This window comes from Lissotriton vulgaris, chromosome 5 (genome assembly GCF_964263255.1).
Source record: "Lissotriton vulgaris chromosome 5, aLisVul1.2, whole genome shotgun sequence".
Lineage (NCBI taxonomy): Eukaryota > Metazoa > Chordata > Amphibia > Caudata > Salamandridae > Lissotriton > Lissotriton vulgaris.
Window position 1 is genome coordinate 1,629,102,208 of NC_141693.1, and position 27,051 is coordinate 1,629,129,258.

The 27,051-nt window shown below is 46.1% G+C and overlaps 1 protein-coding gene across 1 annotated transcript; it reads right to left on the minus strand.

The window, feature by feature from the left end:
- Window positions 1–1,128: 1,128 nt before the first annotated feature.
- On the minus strand, window positions 1,129–23,559 carry LOC147716865 (uncharacterized). Its single transcript, XM_086923771.1, has 2 exons — window positions 23,427–23,559; window positions 1,129–3,545 (listed from the first exon to the last, which is right to left on the minus strand). The coding sequence occupies exon 2, from the start codon at window positions 3,532–3,534 to the stop codon at window positions 2,506–2,508; it is 1,029 nt and encodes a 342-aa protein (XP_086779897.1). The 5' UTR covers window positions 3,535–3,545; window positions 23,427–23,559; the 3' UTR covers window positions 1,129–2,505.
- Window positions 23,560–27,051: the final 3,492 nt, after the last annotated feature.

Genomic DNA, 27,051 nt, shown 5'->3' on the forward strand with positions numbered 1-27,051 from the left:
GAGTTTTTTGGCACAACGGGAGGAAAGGTGACGAAAACTTGGGAGGAGTGAATGTCACGTTGTGCGGGTGCTATGACCACGTGCCCGCCACGCCTAGGGGAGGGGCGCCCTTAGTTCCTCCACGGGACTGAGCCAACTCCAAGAACAAGAAGGGGGCAGGATGAATGAAGAGGACAGGTGACGTCATCAGGGTGAGAAGGGATATTTAAGGCTGCGTCCCGGTGTTTCCAGCTTCTTTGTCCCCTTGGACCTCAGACAAGCTGCAGGGGTGCGTCGTCGACCGACCACCCACCCACCCGGTAGAAGAGTGAGGCTTTGTGCAGCACTGACAGTTATCAACAAAGGGGGATGCACAACAATGGAGGTTAAGCAACTGGTTGAATCCCAGGAGGGGGTAGGATTGACTTGTGCAGAGGGTAGGTGGAGAGGGGGAACTGAACTGCTGGTGCTCCTGCACTCTATTGACCTAACCCACAAACTATCGACTGAGTGGAACCTTGGGGAGGCTGGCTGTGTTCAGATACCCCGGAGGACCGGTGCGTTATGCGGTGCCCTGGATTTCAATTAGTGGAACTGTTTCCTGTAGCGCGTTGGGGCCTGCTGTCACAATGTGCGCAACAGAGTGGGTGCTTGGTGGGCTGAGATGGCCAAGTTCAAGTGTATGGCCAAGTTCAAGTGTGCGGCCAAGTTCAAGTGTAATGTTGTTCCTAATTCTTATTGCCTTTGACATGTCGGTGCTGCTAATGTCGGTGCTCCTAAAGTGTGATACTGTGAATAATTTTATATATATCCTAGTAGGACACTGTTACTCTCATATTGGTTTGTGGTGAATTACCTGGTTTGATGTGAATAAAAAAGGCTACACCTTGGACATTATACTCTGATTCTGAGAGTTCTTTGGCACAGCGGGAGGAAAGGCGATGAAAATTGTGGATGAGTGAATGTCACGTTGTGCGCGTACTATTAGTTTTTAAAAAACTCGAGATAAGCAAAATACTGCCACCTAGTTTAAAACCAGCACATGTAAAAATGCAAACACCTTTTCTGACTGGGTCTTTGAAGTAAGCCATCCTTCACACCCTTAAACCACAACTGAAAGTGAGGCATAAAGGAAACTGACAAATAAAATTGGTGACTGAAGGCATTTGTCTTTATTTCAACAGTGGCGTGGTGAACATTCTCCAATACAGTTTTGAGAGCATTGAAAATAGTAATTATTGCACCAGAGAAAAGATTTATTAAAAGTGCATTTAAAATTGGATAAGGTGTATGAGCATTGAGTGTGGGTATATGGAATACATCAGCTGCTATTGTGAACTGTTTTGCATTCTGCAGTGTAATTAATATTGTAGCACACATTGTTTGTCGGTGTGTGCGAGGTTTTAAAATGCTCACGCGACAGATACTTGTACTACTTAATCTATTGTATGCCCGTACTAAATAATCCAACTCTCACCATGCCATGATTACCATGAGAGTAGTGCAGCTCGATCCTCGTCTGAGGAAAGTATGATTTTACAGCACATGTTTTTACCACATATGCTTTTCCACGCAGTCTTTATCACATAGGTGTATATAGTATATAGTATTTATAAGGTAAATATATATATATATATTTTATTTTCTCTTTTTAGGGAACCCACCACCCCCTTTTCAATTTACTTCTAAATTCTTGGAGACTTCTAGATTTGCGTTACCGCTACCTACACAAACCCTAAAATTTCCCTTACACCCCTTTGCACTACCCATCCCTAACCCCTAGAATCACCCTTACCTCCTTTTACCACTGTCAACATCTAAACCCTAAAATTACCCTACCTCCCTTTACCACTAGCAACCCCTGAACCTTGAAATTACCCTTACCTCCATTTACCTCTACTCGGACCTAAACCCTATTTTTTTCTGTAAAATAATATAACTATAGGTATGATTTTGAGTTTTACTAACAGGTTACTCCATCACAAACGTGACAGCTATCCTGACTGCTGCATTATATGCATACTATCTAGTGGCACTTGTTATATTGTGGACAGGATATCCTTCACAGTTTTGCTGGAGTAACCCGTCTGCCGAACTCTAAGGGGCATATTATCAAGAGAGGCAATACAATTATCGCCGCTTTAGCAGCAGAAAACTGCTGCTAAAGTGGCGATAATGGGCTTGATAATATGCTCTATGGAATTCCAATTGAAGCCCATGTTAGATGTGAAGGACATCTAACATGAGCTTCAATTGGCATTCCATAGAGCATATTATCAAGCCCATTATCGCCGCTTTAGCTGCAGTTTTATGCCGCTAAAGCGTCAATAATATGCCCCTAAATTAGGCCATTCTGTATTCTTTTTTTAATCCATATCTGCATGGTAAGGGCATGCATGTAAAGGTACACATAATTACTTGTGTGGTACTGATCTGCATGGCACTTATCTGCATGACAAAGGTAGCATGGTAAAGGGTATTGCGTGAGAAAGGCTGCATTGTAAAGGCGGTTTACCCTCGTTTGAGTTACTTGGAAGGTGGAAGTGGTATTTCAGTGGGTGGCGAGGCGTCTTCACCAAATTTCATTAAACGGCAGAACAGCACATCCTCAACGCCAAACCCAAGCTTGTACTGCCAGACGAAAATTTTTTTGTGAGCCTCTACCTCTACACTAATAGATTCTTCTATCTCTGTCGCCTCATTCCAATTTTCCGATTCAGTATTGACATTTTTTCCCCCACTACTCTCACTTACTGAAAACTGCTGTTTGCTAATTGCTGCAGTGAGATCTCCCGTAGTGTAGGAGTAGGACATTGATACGTTCCAGTTTCTCTCCACACTCGTCATCTTCTCACGGGTATACCCCACTTTACGGGTAATTTTCTTATTCCACTTTATTGTTGAGTCGGAATCATTGGATATGGTTTTAATGCACTCCCAGGTGCCATACGCCGGCCCCTTAATGATAGCCAGGCCTCCGGGCATGAAGTTGACGACGTCACTATGAAAGGATAATGGCTTGCCGTCTCTGTTTTCATGGAGATTGGTGCACCAGTAATACTGCACTCCCCATTCGTCATGAGGCTTCACAAAGTAAAAATAGCTCTTGATCCCCCAGTAGTACAGTCCGTTTTTGAAGTCTGGGTGTAGGCTATACTCCACGGCGTCTTTATCCGTGTTCATGTTTTTCACTTGACGGTAAGTGCCTTTACTCTGGAAGATGATGTAGAATTTTCCGAAGGCCGACAGGTAATGGTCGCCCCCTTGGCAGTTTGGGTGAAGACTGCACACCGTGGCATCATGATCTTTGTTCATGTTGGACACTCTCCGATAGTTGCTTCCCTTGATGATGTAAAAAAGGCCATCTTCGTCAGCCAGATAGTGGTCGCCGCCCCTGCATGACTGGTGGAGGCTGAACACATTGAGGTCTTCTCCCTTGTTGAAGTTGGGCGAACTCATGTAGCAGTTCATGTCCGAACGGACAATGTAGTAGTATTTGTCCACGCCACAGAAATCCACCCCAGGGGCATCTTTCTTGGGAATTATTGCAACCATGTTGTTCAGGGCTAGAAAATAAAACAGCCAGTGAGCATCATTCGTAATTTTCAAACTGAATATGCAAATCCTTATAACATCGGCAGCACATACACTGTTAAAAAAAAGACAAAATATCGTTGCCTGTACTATTATTGACGCATGGCCCTTAGACAGTTATTACATCCCTCTTCTGGGGTTTGTTAGCTGAGTTGCCATCTATACAAGCGGAGTTTGGTAGCTTCTGTTAATGATTGCTCGAACTGTCTTACATGTGGGTTATTGGGTACCTTTCTTTGATCAACTCTGTCTGCTTCAAAATCAATAAAGTTATAAAAAAAAGGCAAAACAAGTTTTCACTTACACAAGCCTTCTTACGATCATGAACTATGGTTTGTTTTTTGACTGAGCCTATAATATGGCAAAATATAATGGACAGGGTTGTTGTCCCTTTTGAGTCTACCATTTGAGATTGATGAGGTGTAACAAGTGCAGCGGCGCCAGTTCCACAGCCAGTGGCACTAGACCAAGGGAGGGGGGGGATGCGAACACCTAGGGGGACGTGAGACTCTGGCCAGCACTGTGACGCGCAAAGGAATAGGAATCCTGAACCACAGAATCCCGAGCTCGCACAGAGATTACTAATACTTACTCAACTGCAGCTCAAGGGGGGAGCGCTTTGTTAGTTGGGAATGTTACGCTACACAAGCCTGCAGACGAAGACTGTATGTAATATACGTACTGCATACTGCTTATGATCGATGCTTATTGTTTATGCCCTAAAACGAATAATATATGTCTGGAAAAAAGTGCGGGGGCGCCAGGGCCCAGGTGTTTTAGGGGCCCACTACTCCCCAATAGGGCTGTCTTTTACTAAACTGCAGAGAACTCTTTTTCTTTGCTTGCATTTGAAATGTTGTATTATTCGAATGCCAATGTTTGTCTTCTTTCAACACCAATAAAAGATTATACTATGTCACAGATTTGCAGTCAAAAGCTCAGCAATTTGGGTTTTCCAATATAATTAATAAATATATTCGGTGACGACGCACTACTCCTTTCCACAACCCCATGGGACTCCAGAGACTTATTGACACATTCTTGGCACTCTGTGATATTAGGGGCCTGGAATAAAACGTGGTGAAAACTAAATATGTAGTATTTGGTAAGAGAAAGGGCAAAACTAGACCAGAAAAGATAGCGGAAGCAACCCTCGAGAGGGTGAATACATTTGATTACCTGGGAGTAAGGCTAACTGAAACCCTGGGCTGGGATCTCCAACTCTAGAAAAGCTATCTACCATTATGTCATAAATCCAAACCCATACTCCGATTTGATAAACAGGCTTGGTCCTGGTCTATTACCCCTACCCTGAAAGTTTATTGTAGGAAGCCCAAAATGCTGAAGTTTGTGGTGCAGAGCTATGGGGTCACCTTGATATGCATAAATTGGTAGTGAGTGAAAACATATTTGCCAGATCTGTGGTCTCTGTCCCAGTTAGCAGTCTGCTGACCCCGCTGTTTTTTGATTTAAGGCCAAAGAGAATTGGAGATATGGCCGCAATAAAACCATTGATTTTCTGGCTACAAATATGGACAAATCCGGAGTTAGGAGAGTATTGTGAATCTTTGAAAGAAGTTTTAATTTTAAGTGGAGGTAAACAGATTCCCCGGCTAATCCATGTCAAATTTTGGTGCAGATCATTGTGGTTGATCCATCTGTAGGTCTGCCCGGAACATATTAGTAAAAAAGATATATCCACTGTGAAAGCTAAGTATTGGGGCTTTGTGGAAGAACGGAATGCCACAAGCAGAACTGCGGGGTGCCTTACCACCAAGTTGTTAAGTTTTGAACCTTTTCCTAAGTTTGAGCTTTTCTATGATCTGGTTTTACCAACTGTGGCGAAAAGTCTCTGTGAAATTTAGATTAGGTTGTTTACCCCTAAGGTCATCCAAGTCAGTTGAACATATTTTATTTTTTTGTACAGAATATCATCTTCTCCTTAAAAAATATATTCACCGCGTTTATTGTAATTTGGGAATCACACATAATTGGGTAGCACTGAGGATAGTAAAATCTGATACTATAAAATCTATTGTTTCTGCTGTAAGTAGGTTTTTGATGAGCGTCTGGTTCAGGTGAAATACATTTTTGTCCCAGGTTAGTCGAGAGGTTCTAGTCCAATCTGAGTTGCAATTATAGTCAGTATAAAACTATTGTTATTGCCGGAATCTAGGATTGCGTGACCATTTGAGACACCCACGACTTTATGGATATGACAGTATGTTATTGACATGTTTTATTTATAGGAGTTTTTATCCTGCTGTCCTGGGCTGTTCAGGCTATTTTATTAACGCTGATAGCCTTTTATTTACTGTGCATTTTATTTATTTATTGCTATTTGTAAAGCGCGGCATATACCCGTAGGCGTCTTGGCGCTAGTTTGTTTGCAGAAATCTAGATGATATTAAAGTTCTCTGAATTTACCCATATGTGAAGTTATTGAGTAAACAGCCACGTTTTGAGTCTCTTGCGAAATTGGAGCAGCGTTGGACAAGTTCTGATGTCCAACGGGAGAGTGTTCCACAGTTTTGGTGCAGCGACCGTGAATCGACGGTCGCCCCAAGATACTGTTTTGACACAGGGAATCACTGGGAGGTTGCTGTTGGAGGACCTGAGTTGACGGGAGGGCTGATATGGTATCAGTTGCTCACTCAGGGAGTGCGGGCCCTGTCCGTTAAGCGTCTTATAGACAATGCATAGTGTCTTGAATTTGATCCGGTTCTGGATCGTCAGCCAGTGAAGTCGCGAGATGGCATCTGAAGTGGTCACATATTTAGGAATTCCGAAAACAGGGCGAGCCGCGGAATTCTGCACTGACTGTAATTTTCTCATGACTCTGGTTTGTGTGTTCAGAAATAGGCCATTGCAGTAATCCAGTGACGATAAAACCAGGGAACTAACTAGGGTTTTGATAGCCGCCACTGGAAGGTAGGGACAGATTTTTTTTATCATGCGAAGTTTATAGTGGGCTGTGGAAGCCACTTTGTTTGCATGGTCCATGAAATTGAGGCCATCATCAAAGATGACACCGAGATTTCTTACCTTGGGGACTGGTTTGGGGATAGCTCCAAAACTAGCTGGCCACCATTGGGCTGACCAGTCCGGCGAAAGAGGGCCAAATATCACTACTTCATTTTTTTCTGAATTAAGTTTCAGGCAATTAGTTGCCATCCAGTCTCCTATCTCCGTCATTCCCCTCTGAAAGCGTTGGGCCACTTCTAGTCCGTCTCCCCTTATGGCCAGAACCAATTGCGTGTCGTCCGCATATGAGGTACGGCCCATCCCATGTGCTTTGATGACATTAGCAAGGTCCGACACATAGATGTTAAATAGTTTCGGACTCAGGGATGAGCCTTGAGGTACCCCACATGGCAGCGTCAGCTTAGCAGATTGGTATGATCCTAGGGTGACGGCCTGAGTTCTCTCAGAAAGGAAAGATGCCAGAAGTTCCTTGGCTGTGTGGCAAATGCCCATCTTCTCGACACGATCGACCAAGATCTTGTGGTCGACCATGTCGAAAGCTGCTGAGAGGTCTAGCAGTACCAGTACTGCAGTCCCGCCAAGGTCTCTGATTCGGCGCACATCGTCGGCGGCTTTGATTAAAGCAGTTTCTGTCCCATGATGTTTCCGAAATCCGAACTGGGTATCGTCCAGTAATCTATGCCTCTCAATATATTCTGATAATTGAATATTCATGGCCTTTTCCACCACTTTGGCCAGAAAAGGCAGGCTGGCAATTGGCCGATAGTTTTTTAACTCTGTCTTGTCTGCTCCTGGTTTCTTCAAGAGAGGTTTGAGCAGCGTAGTTTTTAAGGACTGAGGATAGTTTCCTGAACACAGTATGGAGTTACATACCTGTGTCAGGACCGGTATTATTGAGTCCATCACTGGGGGGAGGACCGAAAATGGGCAAGGATCTAGTATGGATCCCGATTTAATAGTTGAGACAATACTCAATATTTGGTCATCCGTTATTGGTTTAAAACTGGGAAAGATTGGAGCTTGAGATTTCCTCAAGGTGGAAGGCGCTGTTTGGGTATGTAAAGTATTAGTAGATTTGAGGGAAAAAGCCTGGTAAATGTCATCTACTTTTGAAAAGAAGAAATTTGCCAACGCATCACATAAGGTTTGGGATGGTGGTGGTGTTAAGTCAAGGATATGGCCTGAAAGGGATTTAGTGATTTCATAAAGCTTTCGGCTGGAATTTTTTGCTTGCTCTATTTGGTCTGAGTAGAAGGTTTTTTTTGCAGCTATAATCATGTTTTTATAGAACATGGCCCAAACCAAGTGTTGGAATTGTAATATTGCTGAAACAGTCATGAATCTTTTTAAAAATTTGACAGACACTAATTGTGTGGATCTGACAATTGGAGGTATAGGGGTAAATGTATATGACCATCCGGTAATTCCACTGAATCTGGTATTGTGTGTTTATTTGAGACATTATATACTTATGTACTGTACGCAGTTATTGGTATGCATTTTAATGGTGTTTTTACTATGGTTGCTATATTTTAATGCATTGCCTGTATGTATTTTTTTGCTATGCACTTTAATGTTTGCATGTTTGTATGAATTAATACATATTTTGTTACTACCAAAATATCGCTGGACAGAATATTGTTGTTAAATATATCTTTTTTGTTGGCATATAACTTTTTTTTAAAACAGTGGTTTTTAATATTGTTTTCTTTTAATACGTTTTAGTTAATATAACATTTCATTTGTTCTTAGTATAATTATTATTCTTTTAAATACAGTTCGACATTTTGAGTGTTTGAGTAATGATTTTTTTCAGGCCTGGCCCTCTCTGCAGGATAATTCCCAAAACTTTTGCCTTAAACCCCTCCTGTTGTATGAACCCATTTTTGTTGGCTTTTAGAACTCTGTGCACTTTACCACTACTAGCCAGTGGTAAAGTTATTGTGCTCTCTTTTTTAAACTGGGTAAAATTGGCTTACACCCAATTAGCACATTACATTTATTTGTAAGTTCCCAGTAAGTGGTACTGCATGTAACTAGGGCCTGTAAATTAAATGATAGGAGACAGCCCTATAGGCTACTCACTTAAGTAGCCTTTTAAACATGTTTCAGGCCTGCCATTGCAGCATGTGTGTGCAGGTTAATTTAATTTCAAAGATCTTTGTTTGATTAGAAAAATAAAATCATGAAAAAGCCAAATATCACACAAAATAACTTATTGTAAAAAAAAGGCATCCATTGAGGATAATAAATGAAATTAAATAACACACACTGATGCAATTACGTTCAAGGGAGACTAACCTCTTAAAGTGCAGAGTATAAAAATATAATAAAGTGCATTTACACATGTTCAGAATAACACCAAAAGTGTATGACAGGTATCAAAATTGAGTGACATATTAAGTCATAAACTGCCACTTTGACCTGGAAAAAGAAACATTTGCAAGGCCTAACCCTTCCCATTTAATGCATTTAAGTCACCCCTAAGAAAGACCCTAACCAGTCCATAGAGCGTGGTGCAATGTATTTCAAATGCTGGACATGTATGCAAAGTTTTACATGTTGCGGTAGTGATACAAAGTCTCAAATTCGTTTTTTACTATTACAAGGCTTAACTCTCCCATAGGATAATTTTGGGTTATCGTATTACATTTTGCAAATTCAAACTTTTGATTGGGAGCAAATAGGAAAGTCATGTTTGATGTCTGAGGAATTGTAACTTAAAGCTCTTTTTAATTGTAAAGTCAGGTTTAAGTCACAATTTTGAAAATTATAATTTTAGAAAATGACCATTACCTACCACACTAGCGCTAGAAAGGTGCTGGTCCAGCTCACACACAAATAACTAAATACATGCGTATTTTACCCCTGAGACAGATTGGGACCAGTGAAGGAGGGAAAGTAATTCTAGACACCTCTATATAAGGAAAACTCCAGAAACTTCTCTTACTTCGAAGTAGCCAACACACATAAAAAGGAGGCCCTCAGAACCACTCCTCAGTAACATCTGGACCTGCGGAAGACTCAGAAGAAGCACTGCTGTGTTGCGTTGCTGCATGGAGGACTGCTACTCAGCTGACCCGCTACTTTGCTGTTCTGTTGCCTGAGAAAGAAGGACTGGACCTGCATCTAATATCTAGTACCTCCAGGGAGATTATAGTGGCTAGTTGGCTGGCCTCCTGATCAGAGCGTAAGGCACAGAAAAGGCTTGAACCTCCTTGAACCCCTGCAACTGGACTCTACCTGCTGTCAGTCCTGTCCCCCAAGTAGTGACACCCCAGTTCTGGACCCTTTGAAGTGACCCTAAATGTGCTCTGCAATTCCAGCTGTGGTCCTAGGAGAACTGATGCATGTGGCATCGTCTTGCAGCTCCTCATTTGAACCACTGTTGTGTGACATGTTCCTGACAGTTTCTCACAGCTCCTCAGAACTGCTGCTGTACAAAGCATCATTGACGCAGTGCCTCGCATCCCCTTGGAACTGCTGCTGCACTATGCATCCTCAAAGTGGGACTTTGCAATGCTCTGCAACCAGGATTTAATGTAATTTGCATAGAGGGACTAACTAGACCCCCTCTATCCAGCCCTTAATCCATCACAATTGGCCTGAAATTTGACTTTGCCTGGGTTAGGTGCGATCACATAACCACAGATGGAGCTTTATGCTTCTAAGCATTGTGTTAATATACATATTAAAAATGAATAGCTTGAGTTTAAATAATTGCATTTTTGTCATTTTTGTGTCAAATGATTTTTTTAAATGTCCTCTATTTTCCTTAGTGTGGGAGTTTTCTTGTGTTGTGTTTTCATTTCATTACTGTTTGTGTATGTGTTAGAAAGGCGATCTCAGGGGGGAGGCAGAGGGCGACCACCCCGAGACCCACCTCTCCTTCTGGAACTGGCCGAGCGCGGTCGAGAGGCCTCCTGGCGAGGTTCCTCTCCTAAGATCGTACAGGCGAGCAATCACACCACTACAGATGGACACCACACAAGGATAGATTCTTAACGTCTTTATCAGCAAGCAAGGCAGGTTATCTCAGCAATGTATGTACAATGGATCGAGGGATCCTTAAGATCTTAGTAACAGTGGGAAGGGGGTAGCGGAGCAGTCTTGGTACCAGCCTGCCTAGGCTCAGCTCTCAATCCTTGAGCTGGGGGGTTCCTCGGGGTCAGGCCGCGGCAGCGCCAGCAGGGCTCCGGATGGTTTCAGCGAGGTCAGGCCACGGCAGCGCCAGCAGGGCTCCGAAGATGGTTTCAGCGAGGTCGGGCCACGGCAGCGCCAGCAGGGCTCCAAAGATGGTTTCAGCGAGGTCGGGCTGCGGCAGCGCCAGCAGGGCTCCAAAGATGGTGTCAGCGAGGTCGGGCCGCGGCAGCGCCAGCAGGGCTCCAAAGATGGTTTCAGCGAGGTCGGGCGCGGCAGCACCAGCAGGGCTCCAAAGATGGTTTCAGAGTTCGAAGTAGGCGAGTTCTTCTCAGGGTCTCTTGACTCCGGGATACAACTACTGACCCATCCCAGAGCTGCCCCAGATATAGGTCTGGAGTCCTTTGATATCTGGAACCTCGCATCTGGGGGTCAGAGGGGCCGGGAGGAGAGTGTCCAGACACCCAGCAGGAGGGTGGAGTCAGCGCCCAGGGATGCCGGAGGGCGATCGAAACTAGGCGTCGGGGGCGGCTAGAGGGCCATCGAAACTCCCCTCCTCCTTGATCCGTCAAGTGGCCACTTTACCACCTGGTCGGACCTTGGTGCCTCGATGTCGGTGCTTTGTTGGGGCCGCGGCCGAGGTCGGGCCGAGGCAAGAGGGCTCGGACAGGGGAGGCCCAAGATGGAGTCGGGGCCTGAGAGGGTGGCCCGGGATAGGGGTCGGACCAGTAGCGTGGGGCGAGTAGGGGTCGCCATGTTCTGGTGAGGGAGAGCCGGGGGTCGCCGTGAGTGGCGGCTCTCATGAAGGTTGGTGGGGGTATCTTCAGGGAGAAGGCCAGGGGTCGATGTCGTCCAGGGCCCGCCATGCGGGGGGAGAGGGACCACGCCACGAGGCCGGTTCCAACACAGGTCCCCCCAGCTGAAGGCAGGGAGAGTCACCCATCTTCTTGGGGGTTCTCCTGCCGAGGCGGAAGAAGCGGGACATGCCGTCAGCGTTGGCGTGGTCGCTGCCGGGGCGGTGTTCCACAGTGAAGTCCATCCTTTGTAGGGAGATGGACCAAGGTAGTAACTTCGGGTTCTCCCCTCTCATCTGCATCAACCACCGCAGGGGCCGGTGGTCAGTTTGCACCCTGAAATGGGTGCCGAAGAGATAGGGTCTGAGTTTCTTGAGGGCCCACACCACGGCGAAGGCCTCTCGTTCAATGGTGCTCCAGCGCTGCTCTCGGGCCAGCAGATGTCGGCTGATGAAGGCCACTGGCTGATCAATTCCTTCGGCATTGATTTGGGACAGGACTGCCCCGACACCGTGCTCAGAGGCATCTGTTTGGGCTACGAATTCCCGGCTGTAATCAGGAGCTTGGAGCACTGGGGCGGTACACATTGCTGTCTTTAGGGTCTCAAAGGTGGCCTGGCACTCGGGTGTCCAGTGTACCTTCTGTGGCTGCTTCTTGGAAGTGAGTTCAGTGAGGGGGCCCAAAATGCTGCCATAATTCTTCACAAAGCGCCGGTAATACCCAGTGAGCCCCAGGAAGGCTCGGACCGCTGTCTGGATGACCGGGGGCTCCCAGGCCAAGATGGCGTCGATCTTGGGTTGGAGGGGGGCCACCTGGCCGCTCCCCACTAGGTGTCCCAGATAGGTCACGGAACCTTGGCCGATCTGACATTTGCTTGCTTTTATGGTCAATCCGGCCCGGCGGAGGGCCGCCAAGACCTCGCGGAGGTGCTGGAGGTGTTCAGCCCAGTGGAGGCTGTACACCGCGATATCGTCCAGATATGCGGCGCTGAACTCTTCGAGCCCCGCCAGCACCTTATTCACCAGTCTCTGGAACGTTGCAAGGGCGTTTTTCATCCCGAAGGGCATCACTCTGAAGTGGTAGTGACCATCGGGGGTTGAGAAAGCGGAGCGCTCTTGGGCGCCTGGTGTGAGTCCGATCTGCCAGTAGCCGGAGGTTAGGTTGAATGTACTCAGGTAGCGGGCAGCCCCCAGGCGGTCGATCAGTTCATCAGCCCGGGGAATAGGGTGGGCGTTGGTCCGGGTGACGGCGTTCAATCCCCGGTAGTCTACACAAAACCTTAGTTCAGGAGAAGCGCCAGGGGCGGCGGCTTTAGGGACCAGGACGACAGGGCTGGCCCACGGACTGTCAGAGTGTTCGACCACCCACAGAGCCAGCATCTTGGAGACTTCAGATTGAATGCAGGTCCGAACTCGATCGGGAACTCTGTAGGCCCGGTGTCGCACAGGCGGGCTGTCCCCGGTGTCGACATCGTGGACGCACCATGGGGTGACTCCGGGGGTGAGAGAAAACAAGTCTGCAAATTGTCCCAACAGCCTTTGGCAGTCTCGGCATTGTTCTGGGGTCAGAGCGGAGGAGAGGTTGACTCCCTCCATGAAGCCGTCTTTCTCGGAGGCGTTCAGGAGGTCCGGTAGGGGCTCGGAGTCGTCTTCGGCCCCGCTGTCAGTGGCCATCAGGAGGCTAAGTTGCGTCCGGACAAAGTGAGGTTTGAGCCTGGAGGACCCGGAGGGGGTTCCTGGGGTACTCCATGTCCACCAGGTATGTGACAGGGCTCTTGCGCTCCACCACTTTGAAGGGCCCAGTCCACTTGTCCTGGAGGGCACATGGTTCGACCGGGGACATGACCCAGACCTGTTGGCCCGGCTCGAACTCAATGGAAGAAGACTTTTGATCGTACCAGCATTTCATCTCTTCTTGGCTTGCCTCGAGGTTGTTTTTGGCAAGTTCCCGGAACCGCCGAGTCTGGTTTCGGAGGGTCAGGAGGAACCGATATGCGTCGGGTGGAGTATCTTGGGCGGCCACCTCCCAGCCTTCCTTGACCAGGCTCAGGGGACCCCGGACGGGGTCCCCGTACAATAGTTCAAAGGGGCTGAACCCCAGGGACTTCTGAGGGACCTCCCGGTAGACGAACAGGAGGCAGGGCAGCAACACGTCCCACTGGCGTCGTAAGGGCTCTTCCAGGCCCATGATCATCCCCTTGAGGGTTCGATTGAAGCGTTCGACCAGTCCGTTCCCTTGGGGGTGGTAGGGGGTTGTAAATTTGTACGTGACCCCGCATTGTTGCCACAGGGACTTCATGTAGCGTGAAATAAAGTTTGTATCCCGGTCACTGATGAATTCTCGGGGGAAGCCCACCCGGGAGAAGATCCCCATCAGCGCCCGGCCCACCACGGGAGCCGTCACAGTCCGGAGAGGGAGGGCTTCGGGATAACGGGTGGCATGGTCCACCAGGACGAGAATAAAACGGTGACCTTGAGATGTTCGGGGCTCCAGGGATCCCACGATGTCGATCCCCACCCTCTCGAAGGGAGTGTTGACGACTGGGAAGGGTTGCAGGGGGACCTTGTGCTTCCCGCCGCTCTTCCCGCTGGCTTGGCAGGTGGGGCAAGTCTGGCAGTGATTGTTTACATCGTTCCTCAACTTGGGCCAGTAGAAATGGGTCACCAGGCGGCTATATGTCTTGTCCTGCCCCAGGTGCCCAGCGAGGGGCACGTCGTGTGCCAGATTCAGGAGGAAGTCTCTGAACCGGAGGAGGACCACCAGCACCCGGCTGGCCCCCAGCTCGGCAATCTTTTGCTCACTGTAGAGGAGATCGTTATCCCAATAGATCCAGTGGGACCCCGAGGGGTCTCCAGCGGTTTGAGCAGCAGCTTGCTGTCGGATCCCCTCGAGGGAGGGACATGTCTTCTGTTCTTGACGGAACTGCGCTCGTGTGGGGCCACCTTCCTGGTGCCATTGGGCCAGTTCCGGGAGGTCGCAGAGCGGGGCAATTTCTTCTCGGCTGGGCCCCAGTGGACCGGGCTCAGGGTCGGAGTCTTCGGAGACGGCGGGCAGCGGAGGCTCGGGCCACTCTGGTTCTTCGGTTGGGGTGGTGGATCGGGCGGCCATGGATCGGGTGGTCGCACAGGACATGGCGGCAGGCTCCCACTCGGTCTGGTCTTGGTCATAGTCTACTTCTTCGCCCCTCTCCTCTCCCAGGGAGGAGGCGGCGATCTGGCGGTTTGGCGGACCGGTGGTGCTGGAACGCTGGTTCATTGGGTAGTTGGGGTCATTGGCATAGTGACCGGGTCACTGGCATTTGTGGCAGATAATGTTCGAGCGGGGCCCCGGCCGGGTCCCTCTTTTGGCCAGAGAGGGCGAAGTGTTGATCGGGGGAGGCACTGCGGGGGCGTCCCGGTTCCTGTTCTGGCCTCCTCTGCCGCCTCGCGGACGGTGGGACCCCTGGGGAGCTCGGCCGTGGTCTCCCATCGAGTTCCGGGGGACCCGGGTCCTCTCCCATCAGTCGGCTTCAGCGGATAGTTTACCTGGCTCGGTCAGTTTGCTGTCGAGGAGGTGCTGCCTGAGTTCCACAAAACAGTTATTGGAGAGGTGCTCCCATACAACGAGGTTGAATAGCTGCTCCTAGGTAGTGACTTGGCTGCCTTTGATCCACCCCTCTAGGGCTCAACTATAGAAGTTCACATACTCCACCCATGTAGTACCGGGGATTCTCTTACAGTCTCGGAATCGCTGCTGGTACATCTCGGGGGTGAGTCCATAGCGGGTAAGGAGGGCGGCTTTCATGTGTTCGTAGGAGGTAATCTCAGGGTCTGGGAGCATCTCTCCCCTCGTTGACGAACTTTCCCCACAAGCCGGCACCCCAGTATTTCTGCGGCAACTGGTGCGAGGTCATGGCTACCTCGTAGGCCTTAAACCATTGTTGGATGTCGTCATTTTTATAGTATTCTCGGACAACATCTTTGGGGATGTGGACGTTTGTGTCCGCCGGAGGAGGTGGGCTCCGGTTCCCGGAGGCGCTGGCCTCCCCGTTTTTAGCCTTGATCTCAAGTTCTTTTAAATCACGCTTGTGCTCGTACGTGAGTTTTTTCTCCTCCAAGTCCCTCTGCCTTCGTTTCTCCTCCAGGTCCCCTTGCAGCCGTAGTTGCTCAAGGGCTATCTTTTTCTCGGCCAGCTGTAGTTCTCCATCCAGACGGAGTCGGGCCTGTTCCAATTCGTGGAGCCGGCTCTTTTCTCGCTCTCAGGCGTCTTCGTGGAAGAGGCCCGTGTTAACGTTGGTATTTCTTTTATCTGCTTGGGTCGTGATGGTTACCGGGTGCATATCTGGAATCGTGATATCTTCGTTCTGGGGTGGCGTCGCTCCTGTCTCCACCCACGTTTGCAGGGCCTGATTGAAATCGTCCTTGGTGTTTAGTCCGGTGGTAGCGATGCCCAGGTCCTTGCAGAATTGTTTCAATTCTTTGTGGTTATAGTCTTCCAACCGTTCCTTCTGGAACTACAGGTGCGGCAGGGTATACTCAGACATGAGTCCCTTGCTCACTGCACCACCAGGATTCAAGCAAGCCGGGCCGACGACGGCTAAAGTGCCAGAAACCGGTCCCCGGAAGCTTGTCTCCTTTCCGGTGAAGAATTGGCTTGGTAGTTTAGTCTGCCCTGTTCCCATGAGGCACTGGATAAGACTAATTTGCATATAGCCAGGTTCTGAACTGGGGTGATGCAGTGAGCTAAATAACGGTGATGGATTCAGCCCTGATCTCTTGACTGGGTAAGAGTGGTCTGCTTAATTCAGACACTCTATTCATCACCACCCCCTTTTCTGAATCGTTTTTGGCCACTACAGGTGTGGCAGGGTATACTCAAACATGAGTCCCTTGCTCACTGCACCACCAGGATTCAAGCAAGCCGGGCCGACGACGGCAAAAATGCCAGAAACCGGTCCCCAGAAGCGTGTCTCCTTTCCGGTGAAGAATTGGCTTGGTAGTTTAGTCTGCCCTGTTCCCATGAGGCACTGGGTCAGACTAATTTGCATACAGCCAGGTTCTGAACTGGGGTGATGCAGTGAGCTAAATAACGGTGATGGATTCAGCCCTGATCTCTTGACTGGGTAAGAGTGGTCTGCTTAATTCAGACACTCTGTTAATCACCACCCCCTTTTCTGATCCGTTTTTGGCCACTACAGGTGTGGCAGGGTATACTCAGACATGAATGAGTCCTTTGCTCACTGCACCACCAGGATTCAAGCAAGCCGGGCCGACGACGGCTGAAATGCCAGAAACCGGTCCCCGGAAGCTTGTCTTGTTTCCGGTGAAGAATTGGCTTGGTAGTTTAGTCTGCCCTGTTCCCATGAGGCACTGGGTCAGACTAATTTGCATATAGCCAGGTTATGAACTGGGGTGATGCAGTGAGCTAAATAACGGTGATGGATTCAGCCCTGATCTCTTGACCGGGTAAGAGTGGTCTGCTTAATTCAGACACTCTGTTCATCACCACCCCCTTTTCTGAATCGTTTTTGGCCACTACAGGTGTGGCAGGGTATACTCAGACATGAGTCCCTTGCTCACTGCACCACCAGGATTCAAGCAAGCCGGGCCGACGACGGCTGAAATGCCAGAAACCGGTCCCCGGAAGCTTGTCTCCTTTCCGGTGAAGAATTGGCTTGGTACTTTAGTCTGCCCTGTTCCCATGAGGCACTGGGTCAGACTAATTTGCATATAGCCAGGTTCCGAACAGGGGTGATGCAGTGAGCTAAATAACGGTGATGGATTCAGCCCTGATCTCTTGACGGGGTAAGAGTGGTCTGCTTAATTCAGACACCCTGTTCATCACCACCCCCTTTTCTGAATCGTTTTTGGCCACTACAGGTGTGGCAGGTTATACTCAGACATGAGTCCCTTGCTCACTGCACCACCAGGATTCAAGCAAGCCGGGCCGACGAAATGAAATGCCAGAAACCGGTCCCCAGAAGCTTGTCTCTTTTCCGGTGAAGAATTGGCTTGGTAGTTTAGTCTGCCCTGTTCCCATGAGGCACTGAGTCAGACTAATTTGCATATAGCCAGGTTCCGAACTGGGGTGATGCAGTGAGCTAAATAACGGTGAAGGATTCAGCCCTGATCTCTTGACTGGGTAAGCGTGGTCGGCTTAATTCAGACACTCTGTTCATCACCACCCCCTTTTCTGAATAGTTTTTGGCCACTACAGGTGTGGCAGGGTATACTCAGACATCGGTCCCTTGCTCACTGCACCACCAGGATTCAAGCAAGCCAGGCCGACGACGGCTGAAATGCCAGAAACCGGTCCCCGGAAGCTTGTCTCATTTCCGGTGAAGAATTGGCTTGGTCGTTTAGTCTGCCCTGTTCCCATGAGGCACTGGGTCAGACTAATTTGCATATAGCCAGGTTCTGAACTGGGGTGATGCAGTGAGCTAAATAACGGTGATGGATCCAGCCCTCATCTCTTGACTGGGTAAGAGTGGTCTGCTTAATTCAGACACTCTGTTCATCACCGCCCCTTTTCTGAATCGTTTTTGGCAACTACAGGTGTGGCAGGGTATACTCAGACATGAGTCCCTTGCTCACTGCACCACCAGGATTCAAGCAAGCCGGGCCGACGACGGCTGAAATGCCAGAAACCGGTCCCCGGAAGCTTGTCTCCTTTCCGGTGAAGAATTGGCTTGGTAGTTTAGTCTGCCCGGTTCCCATGAGGCACTGGGTCAGACTAATTTGCATATAGCCAGGTTCTGAACTGGGGTGATGCAGTGAGCTAAATAACGGTGATGGATTCAGCCCTGATCTCTTGACTGGGTAAGAGTGGTCTGCTTAATTCAGACACTCTGCTCATCACCACCCCCTTTTCTGAATCGTTTTTGGCCACTACAGGTGTGGCAGGGTATACTCAGACATGAGTCCCTTGCTCACTGCACCACCAGGATTCAAGCAAGCTGGGCCGACGACGGCTGAAATGCCAGAAACCGGTCCCCGGAAGCTTCTCTCCTTTCCGGTGAAGAATTGGCTTGGTAGTTTAGTCTGCCCTGTTCCCATGAGGCACTGGGTCAGACTAATTTGCATATATTCAGGTTCTGAACTGGGGTGATGCAGTGAGCTAAATAACGGTGATGGATTCAGCCCTGATCTCTTGACTGGGTAAGAGTGGTCTGCTTCATTCAGACACTCTGTTCATCACCACCCCCTTTTCTGAATCGTTTTTGGCCACTACAGGTGTGGCAGGGTATACTCAGACATGAGTCCCTTGCTCACTGCACCACCAGGATTCAAGCAAGCGGGGCCGACGACGGCTGAAATGCCAGAAACTGGTCCCCGGAAGCTTGTCTCCTTCCCGGTGAAGAATTGGCTTGGTAGTTTAGTCTACCCTGTTCCCATGAGGCACTGGGTCAGACTAATTTGCATATAGCCAGGTTCTGAACTGGGGTGATGCAGTGAGCTAAATAACGGTGATGGATTCAGCCCTGATCTCTTGACTGGGTAAGAGTGGTCTGCTTAATTCAGACACTCTGTTCATCACCACCCCCTTTTCTGAATCGTTTTTGGCCACTACAGGTGTGGCAGGGTATACTCAGACATGAGTCCCTTGCTTACTGCACCACCAGGATTCAAGCAAGCCGGGCCGACGACGGCTGAAATGCCAGAAACCGGTCCCCGGAAGCTTGTCTCCTTTCCGGTGAAGAATTGGCTTGGTAGTTTAGTCTGCCCTGTTCCCATGAGGCACTGGGTCAGACTAATTTCCATATAGCCAGGTTCTGAACTGGGGTGATGCAGTGAGCTAAATAACGGTGATGGATTCCGCCCTGATCTCTTGACTGGGTAAGAGTGGTCTGCTTAATTCAGACACTCTGTTCATCACCACCCCCTTTTCAGAATCGTTTTTGGCCACTACAGGTGTGGCAGGGTATACTCAGACATGAGTCCCTTGCTCACTGCACCACCAGGATTCAAGCAAGCCGGGCCTACGACGGCTGAAATGCCAGAAACCGGTCCCCAGAAGCTTGTCTCCTTTCCGGTGAAGAATTGGCTTGGTAGTTTAGTCTGCCCTGTTCCCATGAGGCACTGGGTCAGACTAATTTGCATATAGCCAGGTTCTTTACTGGGGTGATGCAGTGAGCTAAATAATGGTGATGGATTCAGCCCTGATCTCTTGACTGGGTAAGAGTGGTCTGCTTAATTCAGACACTCTGTTCATCACCTCCCCCTTTTCTGAATAGTCAATTTACTAGGCTGCATGTAATTGATGTGTGTCTGTTGACAGTGTTCTTCCAGCAGTGTTCCTCTCATCCACTGTGTGTGTGCCAGTAAACATTTGTTGCCTTAGAGGAATACCACTGTTTTTGTTTTGTTTTGTTCAGGATAGGTAATTTCATACTTTATTTTATTGTGTACAGAATTGTATGGTTAGCATTTAATTATAGTGCACAAGTTGAATGTTGCAAAGTAAAACATTCTACCGAAACACCATTGCTGCTGCTGTTAAACATGTTTAAGTCTTGCCTCGCTTGCGAGAGATATTTTATACAACAAGTGACTTGCAGCCCACCCATTACCCAACATTTTTTAGCTTCATTATCATTCTATTTTGCTGCTTTCTAATTGGCCAGCAAACTGGCTACACTTCCTCTTCTTTGGGTGGAGCATATATATAGTCACGCCTACAAAACCTCAAGTAGTAAACTGTGGTCCATCTCAAGTTAAATGCTAAGGGGCTTATTTGCAAAAATATTGCACCACTGGTGTGTCAATTGTATTGATGCACAGGCAGCGCAATGGGCATCGCCATATTTAAAAGGCCATGTAAAATCACCCTGCATGACTTTAAATGGTTTTGCAAATATGTTTCCCTTTCACACATAACTCTGAACAAAAGGGGCGTTCCATGGGTGTGGCTGTGGGTGTTCCCACGCACCATCCATGGAACTAGACGCATTTCCAGATTTACAACATTTTGTAAACCTGGGAATGCATCAGAATCCTACACCTCCCCAAGGGAGGAGTAAGGAGGCGCAACAAGGATAAATACTTTCATTTCTCCTATTATTCCTCTTTTTATGTGTGCTGCATTCTGCAACAAGCAATGGAAGAAGAACATGCCTTAAATGATTGTTGTTTGTGCAGGGAGGTGTCCCACCCTGCACAAAAACAATCATTATCCTCAGCGCACCCACCATTGTAAAATGACACAAGGGTATCTGCATTGGCACATGGCTGCTGTCTGTGTGCTGGTGCAGGGGAGAAGGTCAGGAATGTGCTGTAACTTGTAGGTACAGCACATTCCTGCCCTTTTCTTTTGACTCTTAGCAGCACAGCAAGAAGACTTGTTGTGCTGCCGTGCATCAAAATATTGTAAATGAGGTACTACATTTTCAAAATTCTTTTCCAGAGCTGAAGTTTCTCAATGAATTAGATGCAAAAGTATCGAATGCCTTTCATGAAGATGCAGTTACCCTATTTACTGTGAGGAAGATTTAGCATTTTGCAAGCAACACAGGACAGCAAGCAAAGTTGCTGCACTGTGTTGCATGAAGGGGAGACAGCAGAAATTCACTATGCGCAGACTAGCACCATCACAGACACCATTGCACTATGGGTACAGCCAGGATAGTTTTTGTGCAGAAAGGAAAAACTTCCTGCACAAAACCAATCCTCGAATGGTATTTTCCTCTTTCTCTGCTGTTCAATGCAGCACAGCTGGAAAGACTAATTAACAAGAAAAAACAATTTCTCCTTATTACACCTATATGAGAGAGAAACTGGTTTTCGAAGCATTCGCAGGTCTTCAAGCCTTTGTTAAATTGATAATGTGCCAAAATGTATTGGTGGCTGCAATGGAATGACCATGCTATACACATGTTTTGTCTTCCTAACAGAAGGCAACACGAGGCATCGATATGCGCTGCATTGCATTGCTTTGAATTTGCTAAAGCACGCAGAGCCACGCAAGGTGGCTTTGTGTGGCATACTAAATGCCAAAAAGGATTTCGCTTCAGAGTTGCACCATAAAAGGGACGCAACCCGACACAAAACCTTAGCAAATATGCCCCTATGTATCCCTCTCAAGTCAAATGCAAAAGCTTTGATGTTCTTTCATGAAGGTGCATTTCCTCAAGTTGTTACTATGTGCCCCTCACAAGTCAAATACAAAAGCATTTAAATTATTTTGCGAAGGTGCAGTTTAACAAGTCTTTACTATGTGTCAAATGCAAAAGCTTTGAAAATTTTACATATAGGTGCAGTTCCACTAGTATCAACTCGGTTTCCCTATCTAGACAGAGGCAACAGCTTTAAAATTCTTACATGAAGCTTCAGTTCCACTAGTGGTTACTAGGTGTCCCTCATAAGATGAATGTAAAACCACTTGAATTGTATCACAAAGCCGCGGTTCCACTTGTCATTCTTAAGTTTTCCTCAGAAGTCAAATGCAAATGCCTTGGTATTCTTTTATGAAGGTTTAGTTCCAATAGACCTTATTAGGTGTCCTTCACAAGTCAAATGCAAAGCATTACAGTTCTTACAGCAATTCCACTAGTTGTTACTTGGTGTCCCTCACAAATCAACTGTATAAGCTGGGAGGGTGCGGCTTTAGTATATACATTTGTATACATGCTTTTGCTATTTTAATATTTTGTGCTTGTTTTCTATAGGATACGTTTTTTTCCAAAGCTGTTTCATAATAATGAGTTGTGGTTACATATTTCAATACATTTATTGTTTTAGGTGTGTGATCACACCGTACTGTTTATAGGAACTTTCATGGACTGGCAAGTATAATAAGATGATATACCTTGGTGTTTTCTTTTTAGGTGGGTGTAAGTTTTGTATTTGATTTGAGAGGGGTGATTACTTTATGTTGACAGTGTGTGTACAACACTCTAAAGGGGGAGATGCAATTTCACAAGTAGTTACTACAGGACTCTCTCTAGTTAGTTGGAAATTGTTGCAATTTAGAGGTTGTGGCTTCAAACTAAAACTTCCATCTATATTTTAGCTACTCTAATTACTTGTCCTCATTATCAGTAGGATAAATATGTGCGCCAAACCTGGTTTACAGTGGGGAATGAACATTGTAGTTTACAATAAATTTTTAAATAAATGATGTAACCATACTATACATATGGATCATTAGTCATTGGGAAGTGAAAGTGTTTAACAATTTCTATTTTGAAGGAACTAATTTGTATGTGTTTGTGTACATGGTTAAAATGCAGTACTCAAAGTATAGACATCCAATGTCAGAAGTGGACTGTTATGTTGATCTACATGTTTTGGTGGGGTGGGAGGGAATATAATTTGAGTAACATGCCAACAGACCAACAGACCAATGGCGAAAGAATGTTGATTGGGCATTGGGTACTCCTATAAATGTATATATTTTTTGCATGGTACTGTTTGGAAAACATGAGGCTAGCAAGACATAGGACAGACCTAAAAAAATCAGAGGTGTATATAGCACTAATTCACTTTTTTTTTAACTCTCATAGGGGAGACTTATTGGCTTTGCCAATACTTGTTATCTATGCTTGATTACTGTACTGCCATGCAAAATCTGCTGGTAATGGTAAGTGCTGGTCAACTCTGATCTTACTCGTGTTTTCTATTCTGCACATTCCGTTAATTGTACAGTGCATAAAGCAGTCTTTACCAGTTCCATCTCATAAATTGTGTCCTGCAAAGCAATGAGTTATGCAGAAATTGACCCTAGAGTAGCACTGTCATATGGCGTTTTACATATTCATCCAAAAGTGTTCAATACAACTCTGTCCCAACAGAGCTTCTTACTAACATTGCCTACCAGGACTCAGAATTGGCCTGACATCACGAGTCATTGTTTTCCTACTTCTTCGCCAATCAATACAAACAAGCAAAATTAATAATACCAGTAAAACACTCATAGCCTTTCATAATACAGATTTTAGAGCAATGCCTTGATACTTACAAAGAAAGTTTGAGCACGATGCTTTTGGTCAGACGCTTCCTTCTCGGAAATTACACCTCCGAACAGTCTGTAAGATTCTGCTGGTGGGACCCGAGTATAAATAGAGACGATTTCTCCAAGCCTTGCCTACTCATTAGGTTACGGGCTAACCCATTGGCAGGGCATCGGAAGCCATTGTGAAAGTTTTGACTGCTTCTGCCTCCTGGCAGTGTCTCGCTGGAGCGCCGTAGTGTTCAGCAGCAGCACCTACCCCGTCTCAGTAATTGCACTCGCTTCACAGCCGGGCTCTTAGATGCATGTTTGGAGTTTTTGTGAAGTGGTGCCATATAAAACCCTTCAAGTCATTCCTCATTATTTAATAAATGAACGAATGAATGAGCACGTCCATCTTACCTCTTGGCACTGACTACAGTCATGTTTTATAACAAAATGTCTTCTTACCAACCCCTCAACATATCTGAAACAAGCATTTACAATGCAATCGGTCTTGCTTTTGTGCAAGTTAAAGCTACTGGCATTGGAGATGACAACATATTTTACTTATGTTTATGGAGTGGATATATGTGGTGTGAAGTAGAATTCTGTGAGTTGGATTGAAACTGTCAGATGTGGAATTGTGAGGCGTGGAATAGTGTGGTGTGGTGTGGAGTGGATTTGTGGAGTGGAATTATGTGGCATGGTGCACAGTGGAATTATGGGGATAGTAATTATGTGCTATTGAGTGTACTGGAAATTTGTTTTCAAATTATGTGTTATGGAATGGAAATATGTGGAGCTGAACAATGTGGCATGGAACTGTGTGGGTTTTAGTGACATGCTGATGGGAATTATGTGGCATGGTGTGTAGTGCATTTATGTGGATTGTTGCTGTGTGGTATAGAGTGGTTTAATGTGGAGTGAAATTATGTGGTATTAAAAAATAGGCCTCGACCCCAATGGCTGAGGCCCAGTGACAACTGAGGCAAAAATTGGCAGAAGCAGCCTAGTAAACAACTACTTGAGAGTATAGTTCAGTTATCAGGCTCTGACAAAGGAGTGACAGACATACACTATCCCTCGAAATAAGTAATATTATAAATTAAATAGTAGACAATAAATCATGGCACACTTTGTTTCCTAAAGAATGCAAAGAGTTATTTGTACTGAAGGATTGAAGACTATGTTGGCCCTGCTGGGATTTGAAGTCAGGACCACTACTCTTTTCATTTTGGTAAGCTCATTAGAGTGTAAGTTAAAACATTGCCTATGTCAACGAGGGTCGATGTTGTGCATGAGGGCTAAAGGGGTGGTCCTATTGTGACCTGGTGAACTTGCACTTGTGTTTTCACATGGACAGAATTAGAATATGGGTGATAGATCAGAGAACCTTCCTTCAATGAGATTGCCATGGTCTGAGTCTAGTTTGGTAGTGTTTACCATAAGATGTATTGCATTTAAGGAAGATCCAGTGGGCATATTACCAAGCAATCGCGATAATTATCGCGATTGCTTGGTTAGAGACAAAAATTTATCGCAGATCTGCGGCGATTTTGATCGCAGATAAACCTTGGTATTACTAAGGTTTATCGCAAATGCGATAAAAATCGGCCGCAATGCATGAATATCGCTGAAAAGTCAGCGATATTCATGCATTACCGAGCTAATGCTCTTAGCCATGTTATCAACCTCCCATTGGATAACATGGCTAAGAACTGCTCAGGGCAGGTGTTAGCTTTTGGAGATATTCGCGCTTAGCGCGAATATCTCCAAAAGTTGGTAATAGGAGATAGCGATGTCGCTAACATCTTGGCACGCCCACTTTGCATGTCATTAGTGATAAATATCACTGACATGCAAAGTGGGGCCCAAGACAGTCGCTATCTCCTACTAGCTGTCGCTAACTGGTGTTAGCAACAGCTAGGTAATAGGGAGATAATTGTATCTCCGCTTTCTTGGCTTTTAACCCCTTCGGTGCTCATGACGAGCTCAGCTCGTCATGAGGCACGGTTGAGCTGTGCTTATGACGAGCTGAGCTCGTCATGAACAATGGGGCTCAAAAATAATCAGCACAGGAGGGGAAAAGCCATAGCAGCCAAGTTGTTAAAGCCAAAAAAGCGGAGATAAACCCCCTTGATAATATGCCCCCATGTCTTTACTCCATTCCTTCATTCAAAGTGTTGGAGGATTTTCCTTATCTTCAAAAGCAGTGAGTTCTCTAGGATGAATGTCTGAATAGGTATGAATGTGCCACCTATTTCGTATAAAGGGTGGAACAGGCAATAAGGGGATTATGCTTGAATGGAGATTTCCGTTTTGCTTGTACCACTAAAGTGTTACTTGGGTGGATGATGGTTAAGTGCCATAAATGTTACTGTGGGTAAACAGAGTGCTTTGAATGAGTACCATCGTGCTCTGGATAACAAGCAGAGTGCTGGAATGACTGGCATAATATGGATGCATAGGTGCATGCCTGGTAGTGGTCCCTGAATTTTCTGTAGAAAACATAAAATAAAAAAATGGCGCAGGGTTAAATAACGAGGAAGGCACTTTTGATAACTTATTTCACTTGTGGCTCAAGGTCATCTGCCACCGTCATTCCAAGATTCCATACGTATCTTCGAAGGATCACTGAAATAATATAGACTGCCAAAATATCGACCTGCAAAAATATCGTTGCCAAAATATCGACTTTCTATCTACAAACAGGTAAGTACAAAAATATCGAGTTTAAAATATCGAGTGTTAAAAATATAGACTGTCAAAATATCGATTTTTTTATGTCTTTAAAATAAGTTAAAACTATTATAATATTACATATATTTAATATAAGCATTGTTAAAATTATTAAATAAATGTAACATAATTACATAATTCATGTAAATTTAAAAATTAATAATAATAATACATATATATATAAATACATGTTATTAATAAAACATATAGAATATATTTACCGTGGCATAGCAAAAGGTTTAAATTTAATGTAACCACTCCAGTGGGTGCTACAGTAGAGAAAGCGTACGCCTGTACCCCAAAAACCCAAAACTGACCCTGAACCCTAAAAATATCCCTGTACCCCAAAAACCCAAAACTGACCCTGAACCCTAAAAATACCCCTTTACCCAAAAACTGAAAACTGACCCTGAACCCTAAAAATACCCCTTTACCCAAAAACTGAAAACTGACCCTGAACCCTAAAAATACCCCTTTACCCAAAAACTGAAAACTGACCCTGAACCCTAAAAATACCCCTTTACCCAAAAACTGAAAACTGACCCTCAACCCTAAAAATACCCCTTTAACCAAAAACTGAAAACTGACCCGGAACCCTAAAAATACCCCTTTACCCAAGAACTGAAAACTGACCCTGAACCCTAAAAATACCCCTTTACCTAAAAACTGAAAACTGACCCTGAACCCTAAAAATACCCCTTTACCCAAAAACTGAAAACTGACCCTGAACCCTAAAAATACCCCTTTACCCCAAAACGTATTATTTATTTTAAATTAATTACCAATTATATTTTAATTATTTACCAATTATTATTTAATTAACAATTAGATTAAATTTACATAATTAATTAATTATAATAAAATTACTTCCCACCCAATTCCCCTATAAACACACAACCCGCTACAGAAAATA

What these genes read in the sequence shown, in the direction of transcription:
- LOC147716865 (XM_086923771.1), bottom strand. Translation starts at nt 3,534, where the DNA reads ATGGTTGCAATAATTCCCAAGAAAGATGCCCCTGGGGTGGATTTCTGT.